This window comes from Rhinolophus hipposideros (assembly GCF_964194185.1).
Source record: "Rhinolophus hipposideros genome assembly, chromosome: 11".
In the NCBI taxonomy this organism is placed as follows: domain Eukaryota; kingdom Metazoa; phylum Chordata; class Mammalia; order Chiroptera; family Rhinolophidae; genus Rhinolophus; species Rhinolophus hipposideros.
This window is the reverse complement of record NC_138057.1, coordinates 82,723,659-82,744,185: the sequence shown is the minus strand read 5'-3', so window position 1 is coordinate 82,744,185 and position 20,527 is coordinate 82,723,659. Positions and strand designations below refer to the sequence as shown.

Genomic DNA, 20,527 nt, shown 5'->3' with positions numbered 1-20,527 from the left:
TCCTAAGATAAATGAGATGACTGTAGTTATGGCACCACCTTCATAACTGCCCGGAGGAAAGGAGACACTACTAGAACAGAAAAGAAGTGGTCACAGCTCATTTTCCTTTTTTCCCTAAGAAAAAGGACAAGTGAGGCACCACCAGAATCAGAAACGTTTCTCGACGTTTCTGCAGCCATCCAGACTCCATAGCAGGCTCAGCACCTTGGCCCAGCACCTGTTTCTGTGGAGCCTGTAAGCTAAGACTGTGTCCACATTTTAAAATGATTAGAAAACCATCAAAAGAAAACTAGTACTTCGTGAGCCACGAAGCTACTGGGAGCTGGCGGTCCAGGACCCACACACAGCCACACTCGCCTAGGGCTGTCCTGACAGAGACGGCGGCTGCAGCCGGGCTCTGGTAACGCCCTCACCAGGACAAAGTGATCATCTGGCCACCACTTGCCACCACACTCCCAGCCATTTACCTTGAAGAAGAAGCCGACCCCTGGCTTCTGGTCACCCTCACCGCCGAGATCCACCGCGCTCTCATGGCCGTCTGTCTGTCCGTCCTCGTCGGGGGCCTTCAGGTCCGACAGGTCCACCTCAATGAGGCTGGCCTTGTTCCTGGGGGGCCCATCCCCGAGGACGTCCTCCTTTCCCAAGACCGCACCCCCGGGGGCGCTGAGCACCGCCTCCTTCACACTGCTCTCCAGAACTTCTCTGAAGCTCATTTGTTCCGAAAGAATGTTGGCGTCTTTGGAAGATGACAGGACCAACGCGCGCTGGTTATTCTCATCGTGCAGCCGGTACGTGTCAAAGAAGCACTTCTCGTGAGTGTCATTGGTGGGGTCTGCGTCCCAGCCGGGGTCGGAGGGCGTCCTCGGTGGTAAAGGCCGTACATGGGGCAGGGCCTCCACACTGGGGGTCGGGGTCTTGCTTCGGGACGAACCCTGCTGCCTGTCTTTTGCAACCTTCAGCTCAGCTGGCCTTCCCGGGCGGGAGCTGCGCCCCTGACCGAGACGGGGAGGTCTGCGGGGGCCCGGCACCCCAGGCGGAGAGAGCGGCTCCACGAAGTGGATGCCCGCCTTGACCTTCTGATCCTGGCAGTTGTTTCTGGAGCCCGGAGCTGGCACTGCAGGGGACTTCAGGAGCAGCTGCTCCTGCTGCTGGGAAATCTTCAGGATGGCCTGCTGCAGCGTGCTGATGGTCTCGTTCAGCTTCTCGATGGAAAGGTCGCACTCGCCCACGTCGGCCACCTCGCCCGCATCCCCCAGAAGGGCGGCAGAGAGCGCTCTACTCTTCTCTAGCCCGTGCAGTGCGGTGTCTCGGGCTCTGTGCTGCTGAAGGAAAACCAGGCTTTCTCGGTCCCCATCTTGACACTCGCTAACATCTCGCTGCTGCTCCTTGACCAGAAACTCCTCTGCTCTGGACACGCCGCCTCCGAAGTCCTCACCGTTGTGCTGGGGACCTTCCCTCGCCACGAGCCCCGGCTTCAGCGGCTGGGGGACCGCCTCCGCCTTGCCCTTCTTGACCACGTGCAGGAAGGCCGCCTTGCCCAGCCGGAGCCGCTGCCGGGCGGACAGCGCCTCCATCTCCTTCTTCTGCGCCTCGATGGCCCTCCGCTTCTCCTCCAGCTGCATGTGCAGCCGGACCAGCTCAGATGCCAGCAGGCTGGCATGGTCGCGGCCCTGTGGCCCAGGGCTCTGCTCTCGCTTCTGCCTCCACGTGGTCAGTGGGGGCGGGCAGCTCTCCGAGGCGTCGGGTGTGGTCTTCTGGGAGCTGCTCGTGCTGGACTTGGTCTCACAGCTGTTGAGTCTCTGGAGTTTCCTCTCCGCGAAGCTGGTCATCTTCACGCTCCCACTGGCCATGGAGACGCTGCTGATCTGAGAGACCGTGCTCAGGCAAGGGCTGGAGCGGCCACTGGCGTCGTCCTTGTCATCATGCTCCCTCACCTTCATGTCCGCCTGCAGCTTGGCTGACTCCTCCTCGCCGGCATACTTGGCCATCGGCACCGGGTGGTCCTCGCCGATGAAATCGGGCTCAGCTTCGTCTAAGTCAGCGATGTCCGAGTCGGAGTCCTGCCTCAGGACCACCCACGGCTCTGGGTCATGGGCGCGGGGGCTTCTCACACGGCCCACGCAAAGCCTGCCCTCCGAGTCCTCATCCACTCCAGCCACATGAAGAAAGAAGCCATCAGCAGACTGTCCCTGAGACAGCGGATCAAAAGCACTGCTGCGGGCTTCCCCGGCCTCAGTGGACGTGGGGGCCACGCCCACAGGGGGCTCTGAGCAGATCGGGGTAAAAGTCCTATTCAAGTCGCGGCTGCCGTGGCTGCCGGGCGCCTTCCTCCGCCCCAGAGGCAGGTGGCCCTCGCCAGGCCTCCTGGACGTGCAGGTCCTCGGCCGCCCTTCTCCGTACTCGTCCTCCTTGGTAACCGTCTGCTTCTCCTTGGCCGGCCGGAGCACAGCCGGCATCAACGGCTCCAAGAAGAAACTGTCGGGCTTACTTTCGAAGGTGTCTGCCAGCCTCTGGGGAGACCTGGCACCTGTCAGGCCCAGGTCACTGCCGTGGGGAGCCCCATCCATTCTAACGATGGCCACGAGTTCTTCGTCCTCATCCTCAATGTCGACATTGTTCAGGAGGGTTTTTCCAGGCATCTTTGGGGTTGCGGGGTGCGGCTGGTTCTGTGGGGTCAGGGTAATGACGTTGGATGCCAAACTGTCCTTGCTGATGGAGCGGGCCAGGCTGATGCTGTCGCCAGAGCCGGCGTCTGTGTCGTAGCTTGTAGCAGGATGGACAGCAAAGGGCGCTGCTGACATAGGCCTGCAATGTGGGAAAGAAGCCCATTGGACACATCGCACGAGAGGCGACACCAAGAGTGACACCACCACCAGTTATGACAAGAGAATGCGAATCTTAACTATGGAGAGTGAAACCCTTTTCGTGGGCAGAAGAAAACCACAGGTGATTTCAGTTCAGCAATTCTCAAACATTTTGCTCCCGGGACCCCTTTACACCTTAAAAATTACTGAGAAGAACTTTTACTTATTATAGTTATCAGTATTAATCAATAGTTACCATACTAGAAATGAAAGCCAAGACAGTTTAAAAACACTGATTAAAAAATGCAACAAAATACCTATCACAAGAAAAAAGTCCGTATTTCCTAAAATGAGGAAGTTAATAGTGAGCTGAGCGGTGTTACTTCACACTTCCGCAAATCTCTCCAATACCTGACTGGGTTCTCATATCTCCCTGTGACTCAGTCCCGATCTGCTGCGACAACACACGTCATGGGTGTCCTCTGCTTGAGAGAGGAGCAGAGACGCAGCTAACACGGCGGCGTATTCTGGCCCCTGGACCCCTGGAAGGACCTCAGGGAGCCCCAGGGGTCCCGGTCTGTATCGGAACAGCTGCTGCTAGTCTAACGACATTTCAATCGGAAACTTATTTGAAATGTAGACAGTTTACCTGTTTTTTTTTTCTGGCCATGCTCCTGCTATCCCCCGTGGCTGACCATCCACTCGGGTCAAAGAATTAGATCGGTGTCGCTGATCTGGTGATTGAAGGAAACAGTGCATGTGCTCAGCGTTCAGTAACCGACTTTCGATCACTTGAAACGCAACAAACACCACTTCTCAAGGAAGTGCATTGTAACGCACACCCATGCAAGGAAAGCACATAGTCGCAAGCTAATTTTCAATCATATCGAGAGTAAGTAAGGTGCAATTCAACGGTATTCAGTCCGCACCATGAAGTGAAACGATCAGGACTCTCAGGGAAGGTCGTCAAGACACGGTCAATTCTTGCAAGAGTACGACACAGCACTTTCTGTGTACTTCAAATAATTTACCAGGTTTTAACGGTATTTCCACTGTAAAGACTATAAACACTGAGGTACATCAATACGAATTGAAATTTATGAGGCCACAGTTAGTCTTAACTAAAATTATCACGTCATAGTAAGAATCTAGTTTTGAGAACTGTTACTTTGGTGAGCTACCGTGAGAAGAACTGAGCAGGAGGAGGAGAAAGTGGAAAGGGCGTTCCTACCGGGGGGGTCTTCTCCCTGCACCGTCTTTTGCTGCTTCTGCCTCAAAGGCAACAAAGGATGCGATGGGCTAAAGGCAGAAGCGCCCTTCCCCCTAGATGGAAAAAGAATGGAAGAGAAAATCACCTATTTAGCAATCTTCAAGTTCAAAAGCCAGTGTAAAAGGAAGTACAGACACTCTCACGAATTCACACTTATCTGTGAGAAATTCATAGGTTCTTTGGGAAAAATTAATTATTATAAAAATGAACCAAAATAGTACTAAGAATTTCAAACTTGGGATAAATAACCAAAAACCGCAACAAGGGGACAGGCTGACTCTGGTTACAATTTATAATAAAACAAGTTCCAAATTCTAACAACAAAATCCAAGTTATTTTTCTCTTGGGAGGGCGGGGGGGGGAGGGTGGGAGGAAAACCTCTCACTACCGACTCCGGTACTTTCAAGAGGTAACTTCAATTAAAACTCGACACTAACGAGGAGGGGACCCAGGACAGTGACAGCTGCGAGAGCAGACAGACTCACGGATGTTCCGCCTCCTCGGGGAGCAGGTGGTGCCGGTGGCAGCCCTCGGCCAGCAGGTGGGCAGGGGGCTGCAGCTCGGCTGGGCTCGCTGCTGCGGGGCCGCCCAGGAAGCTGCGCTTGGTGGCGTTGGAGATGGGAACAGGGGGCCGACTGCTTTTTTGGTGTGACACTGTTTTAGCTGCAGAAATAGCAATTTTACAGAAATGTTCATGTTATTTACAGTCACTTACATTAGCATGAAGCATCCAAAAAAAAACTCTACAGCTTTTATAAGCACTAAAAATAACACAACTTTTACCTGCAATCAAACTTCTCCCAAAAACCTGGTTTCTAGTTCATCAAATGTGCTCTGTAATAACGACTACTACAAACATCACAGCAAAGTGAGTACCAATCTAAGACACGGCACCGAGTAGGACAAGGGGAGCTGAACGTGGCTGGAGCACCTCTGATGGCCATGTGGAGCTACCAGTGTGTGAGCAACCACCCCAGCAGTCACTTCAGCTCCAGTCCTGAACAGGAACCCCATCTCTCAGGCTGTTCCCCGGAGAGCTGGCCCGAGATGTGGTGCCAGGGCTAGTCCAAGGCAGCAGGAGCTGGATTCGGGCTGGACCCTCCCCGGCCAACTGGCAACAAGGAGCCAGCAGCTTGGCAGCTGGAGCCCAGATAGCCCTGGCCTGGGGGGCAGTCCACTGTGGGGGACACAGTAGCTAAGGTGACGAGAACGTGGGGAGGAGCTCCCAGAGCGACAGGCTGGGTGGCTGCCCGAGCCCACTGGAGCGCGAGGAGACAGGGCAGGAAAGGCTGAGACAGCGAGAGGCGGCCAAGAGCCGGAGTGAGAGCGGAGGACAGAGGGTGCGGCGGGCGGCCGGGGCCAGGCACAGCCCCGTGGGCAGAGAAGCCGGCTGGGGGGGCTGCTGTGCCAATCCTGACACACAGGACAGACTTCCGGGCCTCAAAAAGCTCAAATTCCTGGACTCCCTGGGACTCCGGAGGCCCCTCCCTGTAGAGAGCCCCCGGCCCCCAGGCTTGGAGACCTCACAGGCCTCCCACAAGATGGCATGTGCCCTGCAGGGCCTGGCCGCCCCCTCCGGCCACCAGGCCTACCAGCATGGCTGGGCCTGACAGGAGGAAGGGGCCACCTGGGGCAGCCAGCAGGTCCGATTCGGGAGGGCTCCCAAGACCCATGCAGAAGCGACCAGGCAAGCTGCGCGCATGACTACAAGCAGGGCCCTCGCTAAGCGAGGGGAGCAACGGGGGGACTGCATGGCGTGTGCAGGGCCAAGGAGGCAGAGCGAGGTGGGGGCCAGGGGCAGCACACAGGGCCTGCGTGTTCACTGCCCCCGGGGGCCGGGTGGCTGTGAGCCCGCAGAATCCACGTGGACACAGTGCCTGTGATGAGGCGCCAGGCGGAAGGGCAGCCACCGGGCGGGGCAGCAGAGCTGTGGAACGAGAACGGAACACAGCTTCCCCAGGGGCACACGGACGGCAGCCAGCCCCAGGAAGTCCCTATTCCAAGCTGTCTCTGGGCCTGAACTGTTGTGCCTGAGCCAAGTGCCTGGAGAGGAGTCTGCGGCAGCGACCCAAGCCTGCCCCACAGGGACATACACCTTTACTCAGAGGCCTGCGCGCTGGGGAGGGGGAGCTGGCATGGATACCCAGAGGCCCAAAGTGTCATCGTGGCCCATCCGGTTGCGGGAGGTTGTGGGAGGGAAGGCCCGGCCAAGGTCCAGCGCACCCACACTGGGTGTTGGCTCGGCCGAGGAGAGCCTTAACAACTGCTCCCCAGATGGCAACTGAGAACCAGTAAGGAACCATGGGAGGCGCAGGACACTGGTGTCCTGAGGACCTACGGATGTTGAGTCCAGCCCCTGAATGTCCATGTCCTTCCCCAGGCCACCCCGAGGAAACCTGATGGAGTCCGGCCAGAGTCGGCCCAGCACGAGGCCCAAGGGCAGCTGTCCTGCCAAACCTCCGACCTCCAGGACACAGCGAGTGGCCCGTGACCCCGTGCAGAAACAGGGACCTCAATCCGATAAATGCCAATGACGACGCAGCCTCCAGACAAGAATGACACCTTGGTTTGGCCTGAGACCCTCAGCAGAGGCCCGGCCACACCACGCCTAGATGGAGACTCCGGGTCTTGCCATACCAGTCATGGTTTTAGGGGCACGCCAGGTCATGGCACCCAAAGTAAGACACAAACACCTCTACATCCCACCTGTCACTGGGAGGAGGGTCTGGAGGTGCACTGCACACCTGGGGCACCGCTCCAGCGAATGACACGGCGGCTATGAATGGGGAGCGAGTAGGAAAGGGCTCGTCCACAGGCCGGGCCACACAGCCCAGCAGACCTGGCACGGCAGCTGTCAGTGGGGAACAGGGCCGCGCGCTCTGAGGCCAGTCCCAGAGGGAGAAGCACAGAGCAGCACCCCGGATTCTGGGGCAGGCCATGCTGCTGCCCCAAAGAACCACACACCTTCCCACAACAGCCCCGGCGTCACTGACCACGGCTCACCGCACACCTAGTGAGCGTGCGTCACCAGCGGGGTTCTGCCAGACGCTCCCCGTGACAAGGGCGAGCTCGCCCCTCATCTCTGACAGACAAGGTACCTGGGGCTGAGCCTGTGGGGGCTGCAGGCCGCATGTCACCTAGGCCCCTGGCACCAGCACCCCCTTGGCTCCGGCACACAGATGCTGTTGGTTGCTGCCAGCCAGCCTGTCATCAGCCACCGCCATGGAACAATGGGCACACGCATGAAGGGGCCAGAGGCAGGGAGAACCTACGCATGGGAGTGGAGGGCGCAGACTCCCACCCACCAGGCTGCCCGGGGTCAATGCCAAGCCCCCGGCACGCAGTCCTCCAAGAGGCCCGCTGACCCCTTGGTGGTTGTCAGCTTCACTGGACCCTCAGGGAGTGTCAGCAACCACTTTGGTCAGACAGACACATCCTCTGCTTCACGTGTGCCTTTCCAGACCCGGGCCAGCCACCCCACTGGGCAGCAGCTCAGAGAGCACATGGCCAGGCTGCACTGGACCCCGCACACGGGGACACGCCTTACAGAGGGAAGTGCACTAGTGGACCCGTGACCACGAGACCTGTGGGTCATGCCCAGCCCAGAATGAGTGGCACCACAGCTGCTTCCTAGGCATTTCCACTGCAAGGAGGTTGCCAACAAGACACTGCAGGCGTGGTGGCCCCGCTCCCAGCGCCATGTGGCTCCCCACGCTGCTTTCCCGGGTGCCAGCTACAGCCCCAGTGCCTGCCCCACAGCGTCCTGCTCCGCCTCCTGCTCAGGGAATGACCATGACGGAGGGAGTCACACTTCTGGGAAAGCACTGGGGTCCGAGGTGAGCAGGGAAGTGGGTGCAGAGCACGACCTCTTGGGACACCTGTGGGTACCAGATGTGGGGAACAGGCCGATGGCCCCTGGTGCCTGAGCTGGGGACCAGGGGAGGAGCACGCCCTCACCAATGGGCCGGCTGGCCCGCCACCTGGTGGGGGTGCCTACACAGCTTCGGTGGGACCAGCAGCGAAGCCACGCCCTCCAGGACTCGGAGGGGCATGTGGAGTCCACTTTCACAAAGGATCTGGTCAAGTCTTCTGCTCATTCTTCTACTGGGGTTTCTTTCACTCATGGATGTGAATGAGCTTCCTATACATTCTAGATGCCAGTTAGCCCTTGGAGCCAGTTGATTTGTTTTACTTTTTAATCATCTTTTAATGAAGAAAAGGTCTTAATCTGGTCAACACAGATGTTTTCTGCCTTGTTGGAGGGACAGAAGGTAAGAGCTGTGGAGGCTGAGAATGGCCCCCACAGACCAGCTGGGTTCACCTGCTGCCATGCACGTCCATCAGAACCCCGTTGCCCCTTGGGTGCTTGTTGTGTGGTGAGGACAGTCCCAGGGCTGTGCAGTCTGGAAAAACTCCTGCAGGGACGGGCCCCAGACGGGCAGCCAAGATACGACACAGGTCTCTCGTCCCCAGAGAAACCATTCAAACTGAAACAGCACGGCTGTACAGAAAGTTAGGAACCGGTTAAGGACACCCGAGTACTGAAAAGCTCTCAGAGGAAACAGCCAGCAATTCACCGAAGTTTGTCACTCACCATCTTTCAGTTCCTGCACGTCCCTGGGTTGAACAAAATCTGGTCTGACATTCTCAAACCACCAGAAGAGTTCAGCAATGAAAACCATAACGTTCGGCTAGAAGGAAAAAACAAAAAAGCCAACGCCATGGTAAGTAGCTTATTCACACATGGTTTTAAAAATGTGTGTTTAATAATTCATTATTACCTTCAACACTAAGGGAGCATACAGCATATCTTCTAAGGTGAGATAAAAGCATTTGTTAAGATATTCATTTGAGAATTCTCTCAGAAGCCGAATATTATATAGACTGTCAGCCATCGATGTTACCTCCTTCAAGCATATATCTAATAGATAAAAAGAAAACTACAATTTATTATAAAGATATTCTGCTTCATAAGTGTGTGTACATAAATATAAACTCTGAACTGAAACACATTTTAAATGAAGGTAGTGGTGATATTTTAAAAAGTAGTAACATTAAGAGATTTAAACATTATAATAAGTACTATAAGTAACAGTAAACACAGAAAGAAAACACTGGAGAAAAAGATCTGAGAAGTGTCCGGGATCTGAATTTAACTGTTAACATCTAAAAAGCGTAACAGAAACCATGGGATTTTAAGACTGGGCTTCCAAAACGGACAGTAACAACCGCCTTCCAGTTCATGAAAGGACTGGCCGCATCAAGCTAGTTAATGTTTCACTGAGTTTCTTTACCCATCAGAAATCCCCTGATGAGGTTCCCTGCAGGACTGCAGGAGGGATAAAATCAGAAAAGCCAGGCTTATCCAAGGAGTAATACACAAAGAGTACAAATCACGAATTCATGCCACGATGTGTGCCGGGGTGTCTCTCCGGGAAGGAGGGACTGGGGCAATCACCCTCTGGGGCCGGACAGCTTTCCAGTTCAGGGTGCCCCACAGGGTTCGAGTGGCCAATCCCAGCACAGGTGTCTGGGGGCCACGAAAACGCCATCCCTTGAGCATGATGCCCTTTGGGGGCGGGGCAGGGGGACAACTCCTCTCAGACAGGAAGCACTAGAACTAGACACAGCTCAGGACTGAAGAAGTAGCTGTATTGATGACTTAAGTTAATTTGGCCTGTAAGCAGACAGATAAGGCAGACAGATAATGACAAAGGTCTTGCGAAATAGAAATAAACTAACTTGATTTCTAAGAAGCCATTTCTGAGGGTTTAGAAACCTGCACAAGCCCGACTCACTGAGTTCTGTCCTAGACGGCATCTGGGACCAGGAAGTCTCAAAGAGACCCGTTAGAAGATGACCGACTGTGCACGCTGCTATTACTGAGAAATGTGTCTTTCAAGTTCTGATCACAAACCATCACAACTGTAAACATCAGTCGCGCAGGTACCTGTACCCAGATGGAATGGTAATGTCAGCCCTTACGTGATTCAGACCGCTTTCTTCCAGTAAGAAGCACCACAAACGGTGCAGGAGACCAGCCCCCACCAGGTGGCCAGCCGCTCCCCCAGGGCCGCGTGACTCTTCCATGCGGGGACAGTGTTTTCATCACACTCAGCCTGTGTCCGTCCCTTAGTGATGTGCCCAGAAACAGGACACTGCTGGCTTGGCTTCTTAAATATACATTAATGACAACAAACCACGCCTCGTGTGCAACCCGTTTTCTCCCTGGACTCAGTGTTACATCTGCACGCAGACCGCTGGTGCACGCAGGCGTCAGTCACTCATGGGAACGGCCACGCGGTACCTCAAGTTTCACGGGCACAAAAAATGCTGTCCTCACCCGCACACGCCTCACTCCAGGACACCCGACCGGGATTCTGGAGCTCGGTCCTCCCTCCACCCCCGCCACACACACACACACACACACACACACACACGGCTGTGAAACGTGTCCCTGTCATGCGTGTGCTTTCACTCTTGATTCTTCTTCTGTGCAAAGCCTGTTCCTGTGTCTCCGGGTTGTTCATCTTTTCCTTACTGATCTGCAGGATTCTTCACGTGTTACGGTTACGGAAGGACTGTGGTGGGTCCTTTGACAACTTACGTTTGTTGCAAATACTTTTTCATGAATAGTTTTATCACTTAATTTTATTTGCTGATGTTCCAGTAAATAAAAACTGGTTAAGTATCAGGGTCTTTTCTATTATTTGTGCTTTTCTGTGATGTAGGCAATCCGTCCCAACACCAACATCGTACGAGTACGTCAGGTCTTTCACGCGGGGCAGGGTTGTTGCTGTCTCACTGCGCTGCCCCCATACAGATGGCCATGCGGCCCCACATTCTGACCCGGCCAGGAGACCCTCACCCTAGCAGCACCCGTGGGCCACCCCACAGGCCCTGGGTTCCCTCCAGTCACTGTCAGGGCTTCTCTGCACAGCTCCCCTGGGCCACTGACTACTCCTGAGCCCCAACCACACTGGTCCAGCCCACGCAAAGTTAAACACAGTGTAGTCTTTGTACAGCGAGGACCCCGCCTTCTTATTCTTGAAAAGCAGGTGCCCGAAATCTGGAACAATTGAAGCAAGAGAATAATGCACACGATGGATTATAATCTGCTGAATAAAACTGGAACCCCTGAGGCTATCTAAGACCAGTCACACGAATACGCAGAGAAGGCGCTCCCTTGCGGCAGATGGCCAAGTGACAGACGTAGAAGGAGAGGCGGTGCACATGCTCCCAACGAATGGTAGTAACACTAGTGGGCAGACGCTGCATGAGAAACAGGAAGTTAGTCTCACAGCCTCTCGCCCAAATTACTCGTTAATTATAAAGCAAAATTAGTGATCTCAGAGTGGAGAAACCCATCACCTGTCACCTGAACCAAAGGACCAAAGCTGGTGTCATGGGTGCACTGCCATCAGGTCCCCAATCAGATGCACTGGGAAGACACACCACTTCTGCGGCATCCTTACTAAAAACGCACACCCTGAATCTAATCCGAAGGAAACACTGAACAAGGGACATTCAACAAACTAAGTAGCGTGTACTCTTCAAGAAAGACACAGGAGGGCTGGGAATGGGCTCCATCCAGATCCCGGGAACCACAAAGCTGACGACTGGTGAGTGTGCTGGGCCGGAGCCTGCACGGGTACCGGGGTCGAGGACATCCCCGGGACAGCTGACAAAATCCAGACAGGGCCAGATCAATGGTGTGCCACCGTCAAGCTTCCTGGTCCTCGCTTTGTTCTCCAAGGTACTCTCATCTCAAATGGGTCAGAGACCAAGAAATATAACACAAACGTGACAAAATGTAACGACTGGAAAATCTGGGTGAAAGTAGGCAGGAATTCTTTGTATATTCCTCTGCAAATTCAAACATATCAAAATAAAATGCTACAAACATTAATTTTGTCCCTTTGGCCTTTACCCTATACATGAATTTTTACATTACTGTGTCAATTTCTGAAACAAAAAAATTATTTACTGGACTGGCAATAAATTTATGACCTGGGAAAATTACAATTGTATACTATTCTTGGCATCTCAGCATACGGTTCAGCTCTTCTCCCAAGTATTACAGAAAAGTTCAGTTTCTTCCAAGGGTCTTCCATCTTCTTTGCTGAGTTTACTCACAAGCATTAGGAACAGCTCATTTCATTCACAACATTCTAAGAGCTGATAGGAGCGTGCAGGGCAGGCGGACAGAGCTGGCTCTGGGTGACGTCCGGTGAACAGCCAGCCTGTGGGGACATGGGGACGTGTTCTGAAAGCCGAGTCCATGCATTCTGCAGTTTCAGGTGCACTTAGGTTTCTCATCTTTTCTTGGTTCCACAGAAAACTACCCACTTCATCTAACATTTCAAATATATATGGCCTGCAGTATTCTCAGTCTTTTCCTTAGCATTGATTCCACTCGATCTGTATTGAATCCTCTCAGCTACTCTCCTCTTTGTTTTGCCATCTTTTCTTGATCAGTCTTTCCAGAGGACTATTTTAGTAATGCTCTACAGGAATGTTTTTAGTTCTATACATTTAAAATTTCTGAACTGTCTATTAATGTTTGCTACTGAATTGACCTAAAAATTTTATATTAACTTTTATTTTAACAAAGTACATAAACCGTCTTCAAAAAGTCAAATAGTATTTAAGGAGCTTGTTGAGCAAAACAGCAATTCTCTGGCCAGCCTACCACCACCTGCCACCCTCTGCGTCAGGCCTGCAAGCATCTCTGTCCAGCCTGCCCCTGAGGGCCACCAAATGTGAAGAGCATTCAGGGCAGAGGATGAGCAGGGCCCATGTGGCCCTCCTGCAGCTCAGTGTGTGTGCTTAAATCCGGCCGAGTCTCGCATCTCCAGGAAACTATTCCTGCTGCTGAGCTGGTAGTGTTCCATTTTTCCTGGATTTAATACTTGCCTCATTTGTCCACAATCTTTGTTTCAACACCCCTTTGCCCTCTTCCTGGGCTGCCCCAGTCCCCTCCGGCCTGTGCCTCTGTGTGGGGAGCGCGCCTGCAGTACCTTTCCCCAGGGGGCGCTCTGAACCAGCCTCTCCCCTCCCCCGGAAGATCAGGCACTCTGCGGGGAACCGCTCTCCCCGGCACTGGGGGTCCTGGGGCTGCTGTCTGGACCCCCCATCCTGTGGCCGCTCTGTCCCAGGAGGTCTGGAGCTGCTGTCACATGCTCAGCTGTGGCCCTTCACCGATCATACCAGCCAGTAGGTGGGCCTAGCTCTTCCTGACACCTAGCACTTGGTGAATTCTTAATGTCAGTAAGACAGTACTGCACACACTAACACTGGCCCGTCCTCTCCCCACCAGCATTCGCTCCTGCCCGCCCGCAGGGCTCGGTCCATCGGGCTTCCCATTCAGGACGGTGGCTTTCCTCCAGTGTCGGATCTTCAGCAGACCAGAGTGAAGAGTGAGGCAGTGAGGGGGCTTCGTGGCAGGGGACTGGGCGGGGAGCCAGCTGGCTGCGAAGGACATGGCAGTGGGCGTTTGCTGAGGCCAGAGGCCAGCTTCTGCAGAGAACCTATCCCTGGTCCCTGGGCCCCCCACGCAGGTCAGCATTATGGAGCCAAGTCAGGGCAGGCGGCTTCCTGGGAGGGCGAACCGGGACGAGAGCCGGTCTCCACAAAGCCTGACTTCCCGGCGTCACCTCATCCCTGATATGTGTGAGGTCTGAGAACATAGCCAGTGTCCCCCAGTGTCCTGAGGGTGTATGGGGAGGTGTCATCATTGTCTGAAAGGACCTGGGCTCTCGCTGCTCTCCAGCCCGACTGCCCCACGCCCGTGGCACGTCCGTGGCAGACCTGCTGGAACCTTCCTGGGACGCTCCGGGAGTGAGCCACTGGCCTCTCCTCACCCCGAATGCTCACCAGGTGCTGCTGCCCAGAAACCGGAGAGACTCGGGTCCTTCCCCTGGTGTGGGCGGGCTCTGTCTGACCAGAGGACACAGGTTCCCACTCACTCTTTGGCATTTCCCTTCCTCCGACTTTCTGGGGCTCACGTCCATGTTCTCTCCTGACCCACTGAGGTCAAGCCAGTTCATAATTGTAAAATTCCTTCCTCCCAGGATACACACTGAGTTTCCTTTTCTCAACCACGCTGAGCTGCAGCCCACAAGCTCTCACATGGATGTCGTTCACTCATTTATTCACCGACTTGTCCCAAACACGACTTTAGATGGCTGGGATGCACCAGTGAAGAAAAGAGATAAAAATCCCTATCCTTGGAGAGCTCTTACTAGAAAACTCCACGACGGTTTCTACTTTGATCCGCGAGGTGTCTTCACTGGTTTCTAAACATTAGCGACATCAGGTCTGGAGAAAGCAGATGCATGGTTTTGTCACTGGTTTCGTGTTTCCCTGTGTTGAGGGGAGACTATCAACTCTCTGCAACCTGCTGAGGTTGCCTCTGGGGCCTCGAAGGAAGCCAGTTGTGTAACTACGTCCACCTTCACTTACTCTAAAGGTGCTCAGAACGGCGGGTGCCTGGACCACGCCTGTGCCACACTCACAGCCGCACTGCCCCTTTCCTCCTCCTCAACCCGCTTCTGCGTGTGGCGCTTCCCTTCTCCCTGGAATTCAGTGTTGATGTTCTGCCACTAGACGCGATGAGCTCTGACAATGCGCGTCCCCGAGGTCCTGCATCACTACGCACCCCTAGCTCCCCTTTGTCTTCCACCCCCAGTGGAGCGCTTGGCAGCGGCTTGACATGACTGCAGCAAGAGCTGCCTGCGTCGGTGAACTGGAGGGAGACTGAGAAAATGCTCAGAATAAGAGGGGAAAGGGAGAAAAACACGAGAAAAGGTGCTGAGGACAAGGGAAAACTCCAGGAGACAGGTAATACTCCCGTTCCCTCATCTTTCTTATGGTTTCTATTTCTTCTTTTTTGTCTTTGTCACATTAACCACTGTGTTCTCGTTCAGATATCCTTTGTGACCGATGTCTTGGAGCCAAATCTATCTGTTGCGTCTGGGGGCTCTGGGGAAGGCTGTCTTGTCGTGTGGCTCGGCTTATCCCCAGAGCCCACCTTCCGGCGGCAGGGTTCTCTGGGGATCTGGCATGCCCTGGCTCGTGGCAGTCTTCCCGCACAGCAAAACTCCGCGCCCACTCCCGTGGGACCCATGAGCTTCACAAGTCCTGGGCTCCCACCTATGACACAGCCTGGCGGCTCCCTTTCCTCATGAAAAGTGCCCGACCCTGCCCCTAGGGCACGGCCTCGGCCAGGCTCCCTAATTCCTGGCTGGCGGCTGGAACTTCCCTGGTCCTTCCCAGGGTCCTGGTCACAGTCCCAACCACACAGGCCCAAGGTCAGACGAGCAGCACAGGCCCAACAGGCCCCTGGGCAATCACGTGTGATTCGTGGGTTTTCACTCAAACATAAAAACCCTCTCCTGGAACCTGGAGTCTCCTTCTCTCGACTTCAGCGATGCGTTTTAAAAACTGTTTTGTCTACAGGAGCTGTATAATCCAGCACTTGTGTCTTTGGAGCAGGACCGTCAGCTCACCCCCACCCGCACCCGTGCCAGAGCCTCCCATTTCACGTGTGGGTAGTATTCTGGGTATTCTCTGGGCCTGGTGTCTTCCTCCCTCAGGAAGAAGGGTGCTCAGCGAAACCCGCATCAGAATCCCTGCTGCACGGCCCTGTACAAACGTCACTGTGGGCGCCTTGCAGACACGCCCTGGCGTCACCAAGGAGCATGGAGGGTCGCTCACGAACGGCCTGTAAACAGACTGCATTCTGCACTTGTTTTTCAGCCCCAAACTAAGTTCCAGATGTTTCAAAACAATTGTAGCAGGACCAACAAAACCTTAACCATTCTGAGACTTAAGTAAAGTCACAAATATTTCACACATTATCCAAACACTGTCTAAGTCCAATTTCTTCATCAGACAGAAAGGTTAAGCACATGCACACCAGCCTCAAATGTTTGCACCTTCAGGCCCGCAGCCCCGTGGTACTCGGGCTCAGGGTTCCTTCCTGGCACCAGCACACGCTGTGGTGCCAGGCCCACGCCACTCACCCTCCAGTCTCATCTGCTCGGGGCAGTAGTAGTGGACCACGGCCAGGAGGGCGGCCCCATCGCTGCCGTCTCTCATCAGATCCTCCAACAACGGGAAGTAGGGTGGCTGCCTTGCAGACAGCTGCTCTCGGCGGTAGCGCACCTGCAGGTGATAAAAGGGGAAACGGTCTCTGATGTGCTTCACTGCCACCTGCGTTGCAGGCAGACTGACATCTAGAATTAACACGATGCCCTCTGGACAATGCTCAGAACAGCGGCCACCGCATGATCAAAGCTCCGAGTGTCTGGCTCACATACTTTGCCTGGAACACGTATGTGAAGCTCCAGGGAACTGAGCTTCGTGGGGTGACAACAACTAGCTGCTGATGACCCCGGGGCCGTCTCACTCAAGAAAGCCGTGGCCCAGACAGGAAAGGAGGCAGAAGGCACATACACTACCAGAAGCCAACAGACTATGAACACAGGAGAAACAAGTTAAATGGTGAACAGCCTAAGCTGGGAAGACTCGCGTTACTGTCACTTATCTCAGTATTATCAGCATTCACCTCGGCCAGTAAGACAAGTACAGAATAGCACTGATCATATATTTGAGAAATTTCCGAAAGCAGGTTAGACAGTGTCGTCGACTCATCAAAAGCCCGTCTAGTAAGTGCAGCGAAGCACCAGGGACCGGGGTGCACTCAAGGTGCTACGTGAAATGCCTGTTTTCTCAGCGTCTCCGGACTCCGCCTTCAGGGGAAACTGGGGGCACAGGTGGTGCTGCCCCGCGCCCCCGGCGCCACCCCCGTAACTGGGCGTCAGTTTAGGTGTGTGCAGATGCAGGGACCACTAAGGGATGGGGAGTCAGCACAGGAGAGCGTCCCAAACGTCCCGCTGTGCCCTTGCCTTTCTGCATTAACATTCAAAAGACAGCTTTAAAACACGGTGTGTCCTGCAGCCACGTTTTCTCCAGAGGAGGAAAATACACAGGACAAATCAGAGGAAGAAAACCAGCTGCCTATACTGACGACTGTGGATTTCTCAGTGCTGTAGGAGTTCAACCCAAAGAAAAACGGTGTCAGCAATCTAGAATTTCAAGCCGTCACCTCAGTAAGTACAGAGCATAGCGTCAGCAATACTGGTATTTAGTACAGAACATGTCTAACGCATCCTTCTGAAACCAGGGCTAAGGCTTAGCTCATCTCCCTGACATCCGTTTGCTGGACTCTTTAACTTGTTTCTCGGGCTGCAGCACAGGCTCTGACGTGGACACGCCCACTGTCCCGGCAGGTCCTGGCTCCAGCATGCAGGTGTGCGGGCATGCGCCAGGCCAGCTCCCACACGACCGACAGACAGACAGACAGACAGCACACACAGTGACCGAGCACAGCATGCAGTAAAGCAAATGGTTTCTCGATTGAAGATGGATGGTGTGAATTTCAAATCAGGGAAAACACCAAACTACAGGGCCCAGGGGCCTGTGTAATTACTTTCCGGTCGGGTTTGTTAAGCCTCTCGGCTGTAGAGCGTTATGATGAAAGCTCAGAACCTGCCGTCTGACCAGACCTTTCTATACTCATCCTCATCAGCCTACTTGTGGGACACTGGAGTCTGACAGGCATGGCTATCAGCCACTAACAGGAAACCTAAAGGGCCATTGCTCTTGGTCAATCTTTCAGTTGCTATAAATTCTCACCTGAAACCTTACTTCCTAGAGGAGAGCTCAATTTTTTACTACATCCTCACTAAAGCACGTAACTTTTTAATATTTAGCTCTTTGGCCTTCAGGATTCAAGTTGAAAGATATGTAAATATTCACAAAAACGCCTTCTTCGTTGTTAATAAATTTCAAAGAGAAGCAAAATTGACTGTGAGCTACCAGACCGTGTCCCCCTCACACAGGTCCACCCTCCCAGCTGTATCCCTGGTCTCTCCTTCCCGAGAAGAATTTTAACATATCCAAGTGGTTAATGGGGTCTGCAAAGCCCTAAACTCCAGACCTCCATTTGGAAATGATCCTCTCGCTTCCAGAGTGGGTCACAGCGTAGAAGCAAATCATCACTTTTCACCTTCCTTTTTATGGGAAAACTCACACTTCACGTTAAGTTGGATTCTAAAAACCCTGTACTTGTGCTGACCTGACGCAGGCCCCTGCGTGGGGCGGAGCGAGGGGATGGCCCTCTCCCACCGGGCAGGGACAGGCCCTCCCTGAGGCATGAGTAGGCGCCCTCCCACAGGGCAGCCACCTTCCCGATCAGACGCCCCACGCTACAGTTACTGCAAGCTGGCACGTTCACTCACACCACTAGGGACGGTGACACGGGACCGACCCAGGAGCTTAGCGGTCGGTCCTGATGTCTATGAGAACAGAGAGCGGATCCTACCATTTACATTCACGTTCATCACACAGTGATGTGTCCCAAGAAGAAACACAAAGACTACCTGTAAGCTCCCCTAAGAAACTGGCAGACCACTCTGTGCTCTGACATGCAACTCAGAACTCCAAAGTGCCACGTTATGAAGCCCTCTCAGGCCAGAATCAGGTCACCGCGCGCACTGCACAAAGCGTAATAACAATAGCAAAGAGGACATTTAAAACAAAGGAAAAGGTTCGGGTAGTGCGAGCAGTTTTGAATGGAAGCAAGTGATTGTAACAGGATGGCGCGGATGGCGGCTGGCGCGCACGGAGTCACTTACAGGCACTAACTTCCAGTACCACTTGGAGGGAGACTGCTGGGAAGCAAGGGAGGAAGGCAGGAGAGGAGCATCAGCGTGTGGGTCCATGTGAGGACGGGCGTTTACACACTTTCATGTCTACACGCGAGGTGAGGTGCCCTCTGAGCAGTCCCACCGTCCAGCGCCCGTGGGCCTGGACCTTCTATGTTACCAGATGCCTGAAGTGGACGGTCCCAGGCGCTTCTACAACACTAGCCTCAGTGGGGCAAAGAACACTCCAGAAACTCGGCACAGGGTGCGCACCAAAAAGGACGGATGCCAAATGCAACTCGGGATGGGCTCAGCGCATCGTCTGTGCCCATCTAAGGGACAAGGAACAAAAGCGGGTATGGGGGGGGTGCCCAAGGCACCCCCCCTCCCAGTCCAAGAGTGGAGGGAGGGAGCCAGAGGACGCCAGAGAACTCAGCCAGCCAGGCCACGTTGTGCAGATGTTCGGGTCACATACGTGCTTGGTAAAAAATAGTAATGTCGGGGAAAGAAAGGACGGAAATGACCGAATGCACAGACAGCATGTGCGTCATTCCATCGGTGGCGTGGTGCTGCTCCCCGATGCCACGCAGCCTCCTGGACCCCAAGGGCCGTGAGAGCTTAGCCAGGGGCCTTTGGCAGCAGGCACTGTTCTCCTCACTGCTGACCTCTAGAAACTACTCCCAGTGCCCTGTATGTCCCATACTCAGGCTTCCCAATACCTCCCAACACTCCCCCCACCCCCGAGGTTAAATATAAGACCCCCCCCTTGCCAGGGAGAAAGGGCGGCAAGCTGCCAGGGAGGTGCCGCAGGGCCAGCCCGCCGGGGCGCAGGAGACTTGCTCCTTCCTTGTGAGTAAAAATAAAATAAAGAGTAAGCAGGTGGTGGACGTGGCACAGCCCTTTCCGACGGGGAACAACAAGAACTTGGTGCTTTGCAGAGATTGCCGTTCACCCTTTACCTTCTGATGAGCTGGACTCTCCAGTAACTGCTGTTTTAACTTAACTTCTTTCTCTGTTATCTCTCTCATTTTAAGATTGACCTAAAGTAGAAGAAAAATGCATTAAAAAGGCAATTGCTTTCTCACACTGGTCACCATGTCACCACCCAGAGACCCCACCTCCCTGTTAACTCTCTATTAGACACAGGTATTACTGGGCCCATTACACATAAATGGAAACATATGCACCCCACGTGACCTGCAACCTGTGTGACCTGGTGTGGAGACCTCCCGCCTGCAAGCAGTGCCCCCACCTCCGGCCGGCAGAGCGCCCGGCTCCCGTCCTCCGCCACCATCCACAAAAGCCACTGATGAAATAGCCTGACGGGGGCTCCCACGGTCCCGGACCATACCAACACAACACTGAAGTACCCTCTCCTGGAATGAACAACTCAAAGGTCAAATCAAAATTGCAATTATAAAATAATACCATGGAGGAAAACACTGGTTGGCACGCACGGGAACGTGGGCAAGCTATTACCGGATAAAAAGCACAGAGGCGGACTGTTTATTATTACACATGAATAGAGACATGAACTCAGGCTATTCAAATCAAGAAGGCTGAAAAATTGTTTTTTGAAAAAAAAATCAATATAAATTTAAAAATAAATGAATTAGAAGATACGGATAAACGGATGGGTAAGTGGTAAAGCAAGTATTGTGCAATGTTAATTGTAAAATCTAGGTGGTGGGTACATGGGTGTTCTCTGTAAGTCAACTTTTCTACACGTTTCAATTTTTTTC

General features: G+C 53.9%; 1 protein-coding gene across 6 annotated transcripts in view; it reads right to left on the bottom strand.

Moving 5' to 3' along the window:
- The window catches only part of CAMSAP1 (calmodulin regulated spectrin associated protein 1), a 53,375-nt gene that overhangs the window by 7,900 nt on the left and 24,948 nt on the right, over positions 1 to 20,527 (bottom strand). For 2 of the 6 annotated variants that reach the window (XM_081067788.1, XM_081067789.1), the window contains exons 5-13: positions 19,745 to 19,825; positions 18,777 to 18,812; positions 16,101 to 16,242; positions 8,856 to 8,995; positions 8,669 to 8,765; positions 4,560 to 4,737; positions 4,036 to 4,127; positions 3,454 to 3,538; positions 468 to 2,805 (exon numbers count right to left, since the gene is read on the bottom strand). In XM_081067788.1, coding sequence (XP_080923914.1) covers positions 468 to 2,805; positions 3,454 to 3,538; positions 4,036 to 4,127; positions 4,560 to 4,737; positions 8,669 to 8,765; positions 8,856 to 8,995; positions 16,101 to 16,242; positions 18,777 to 18,812; positions 19,745 to 19,825 — 3,189 coding nt within the window. The remainder of the gene's footprint in view (positions 1 to 467; positions 2,806 to 3,453; positions 3,539 to 4,035; positions 4,128 to 4,559; positions 4,738 to 8,668; positions 8,766 to 8,855; positions 8,996 to 16,100; positions 16,243 to 18,776; positions 18,813 to 19,744; positions 19,826 to 20,527) is intronic. The other 4 variants (XM_081067790.1, XM_081067791.1, XM_081067792.1 and 1 more) reach the window with 2 other exon arrangements.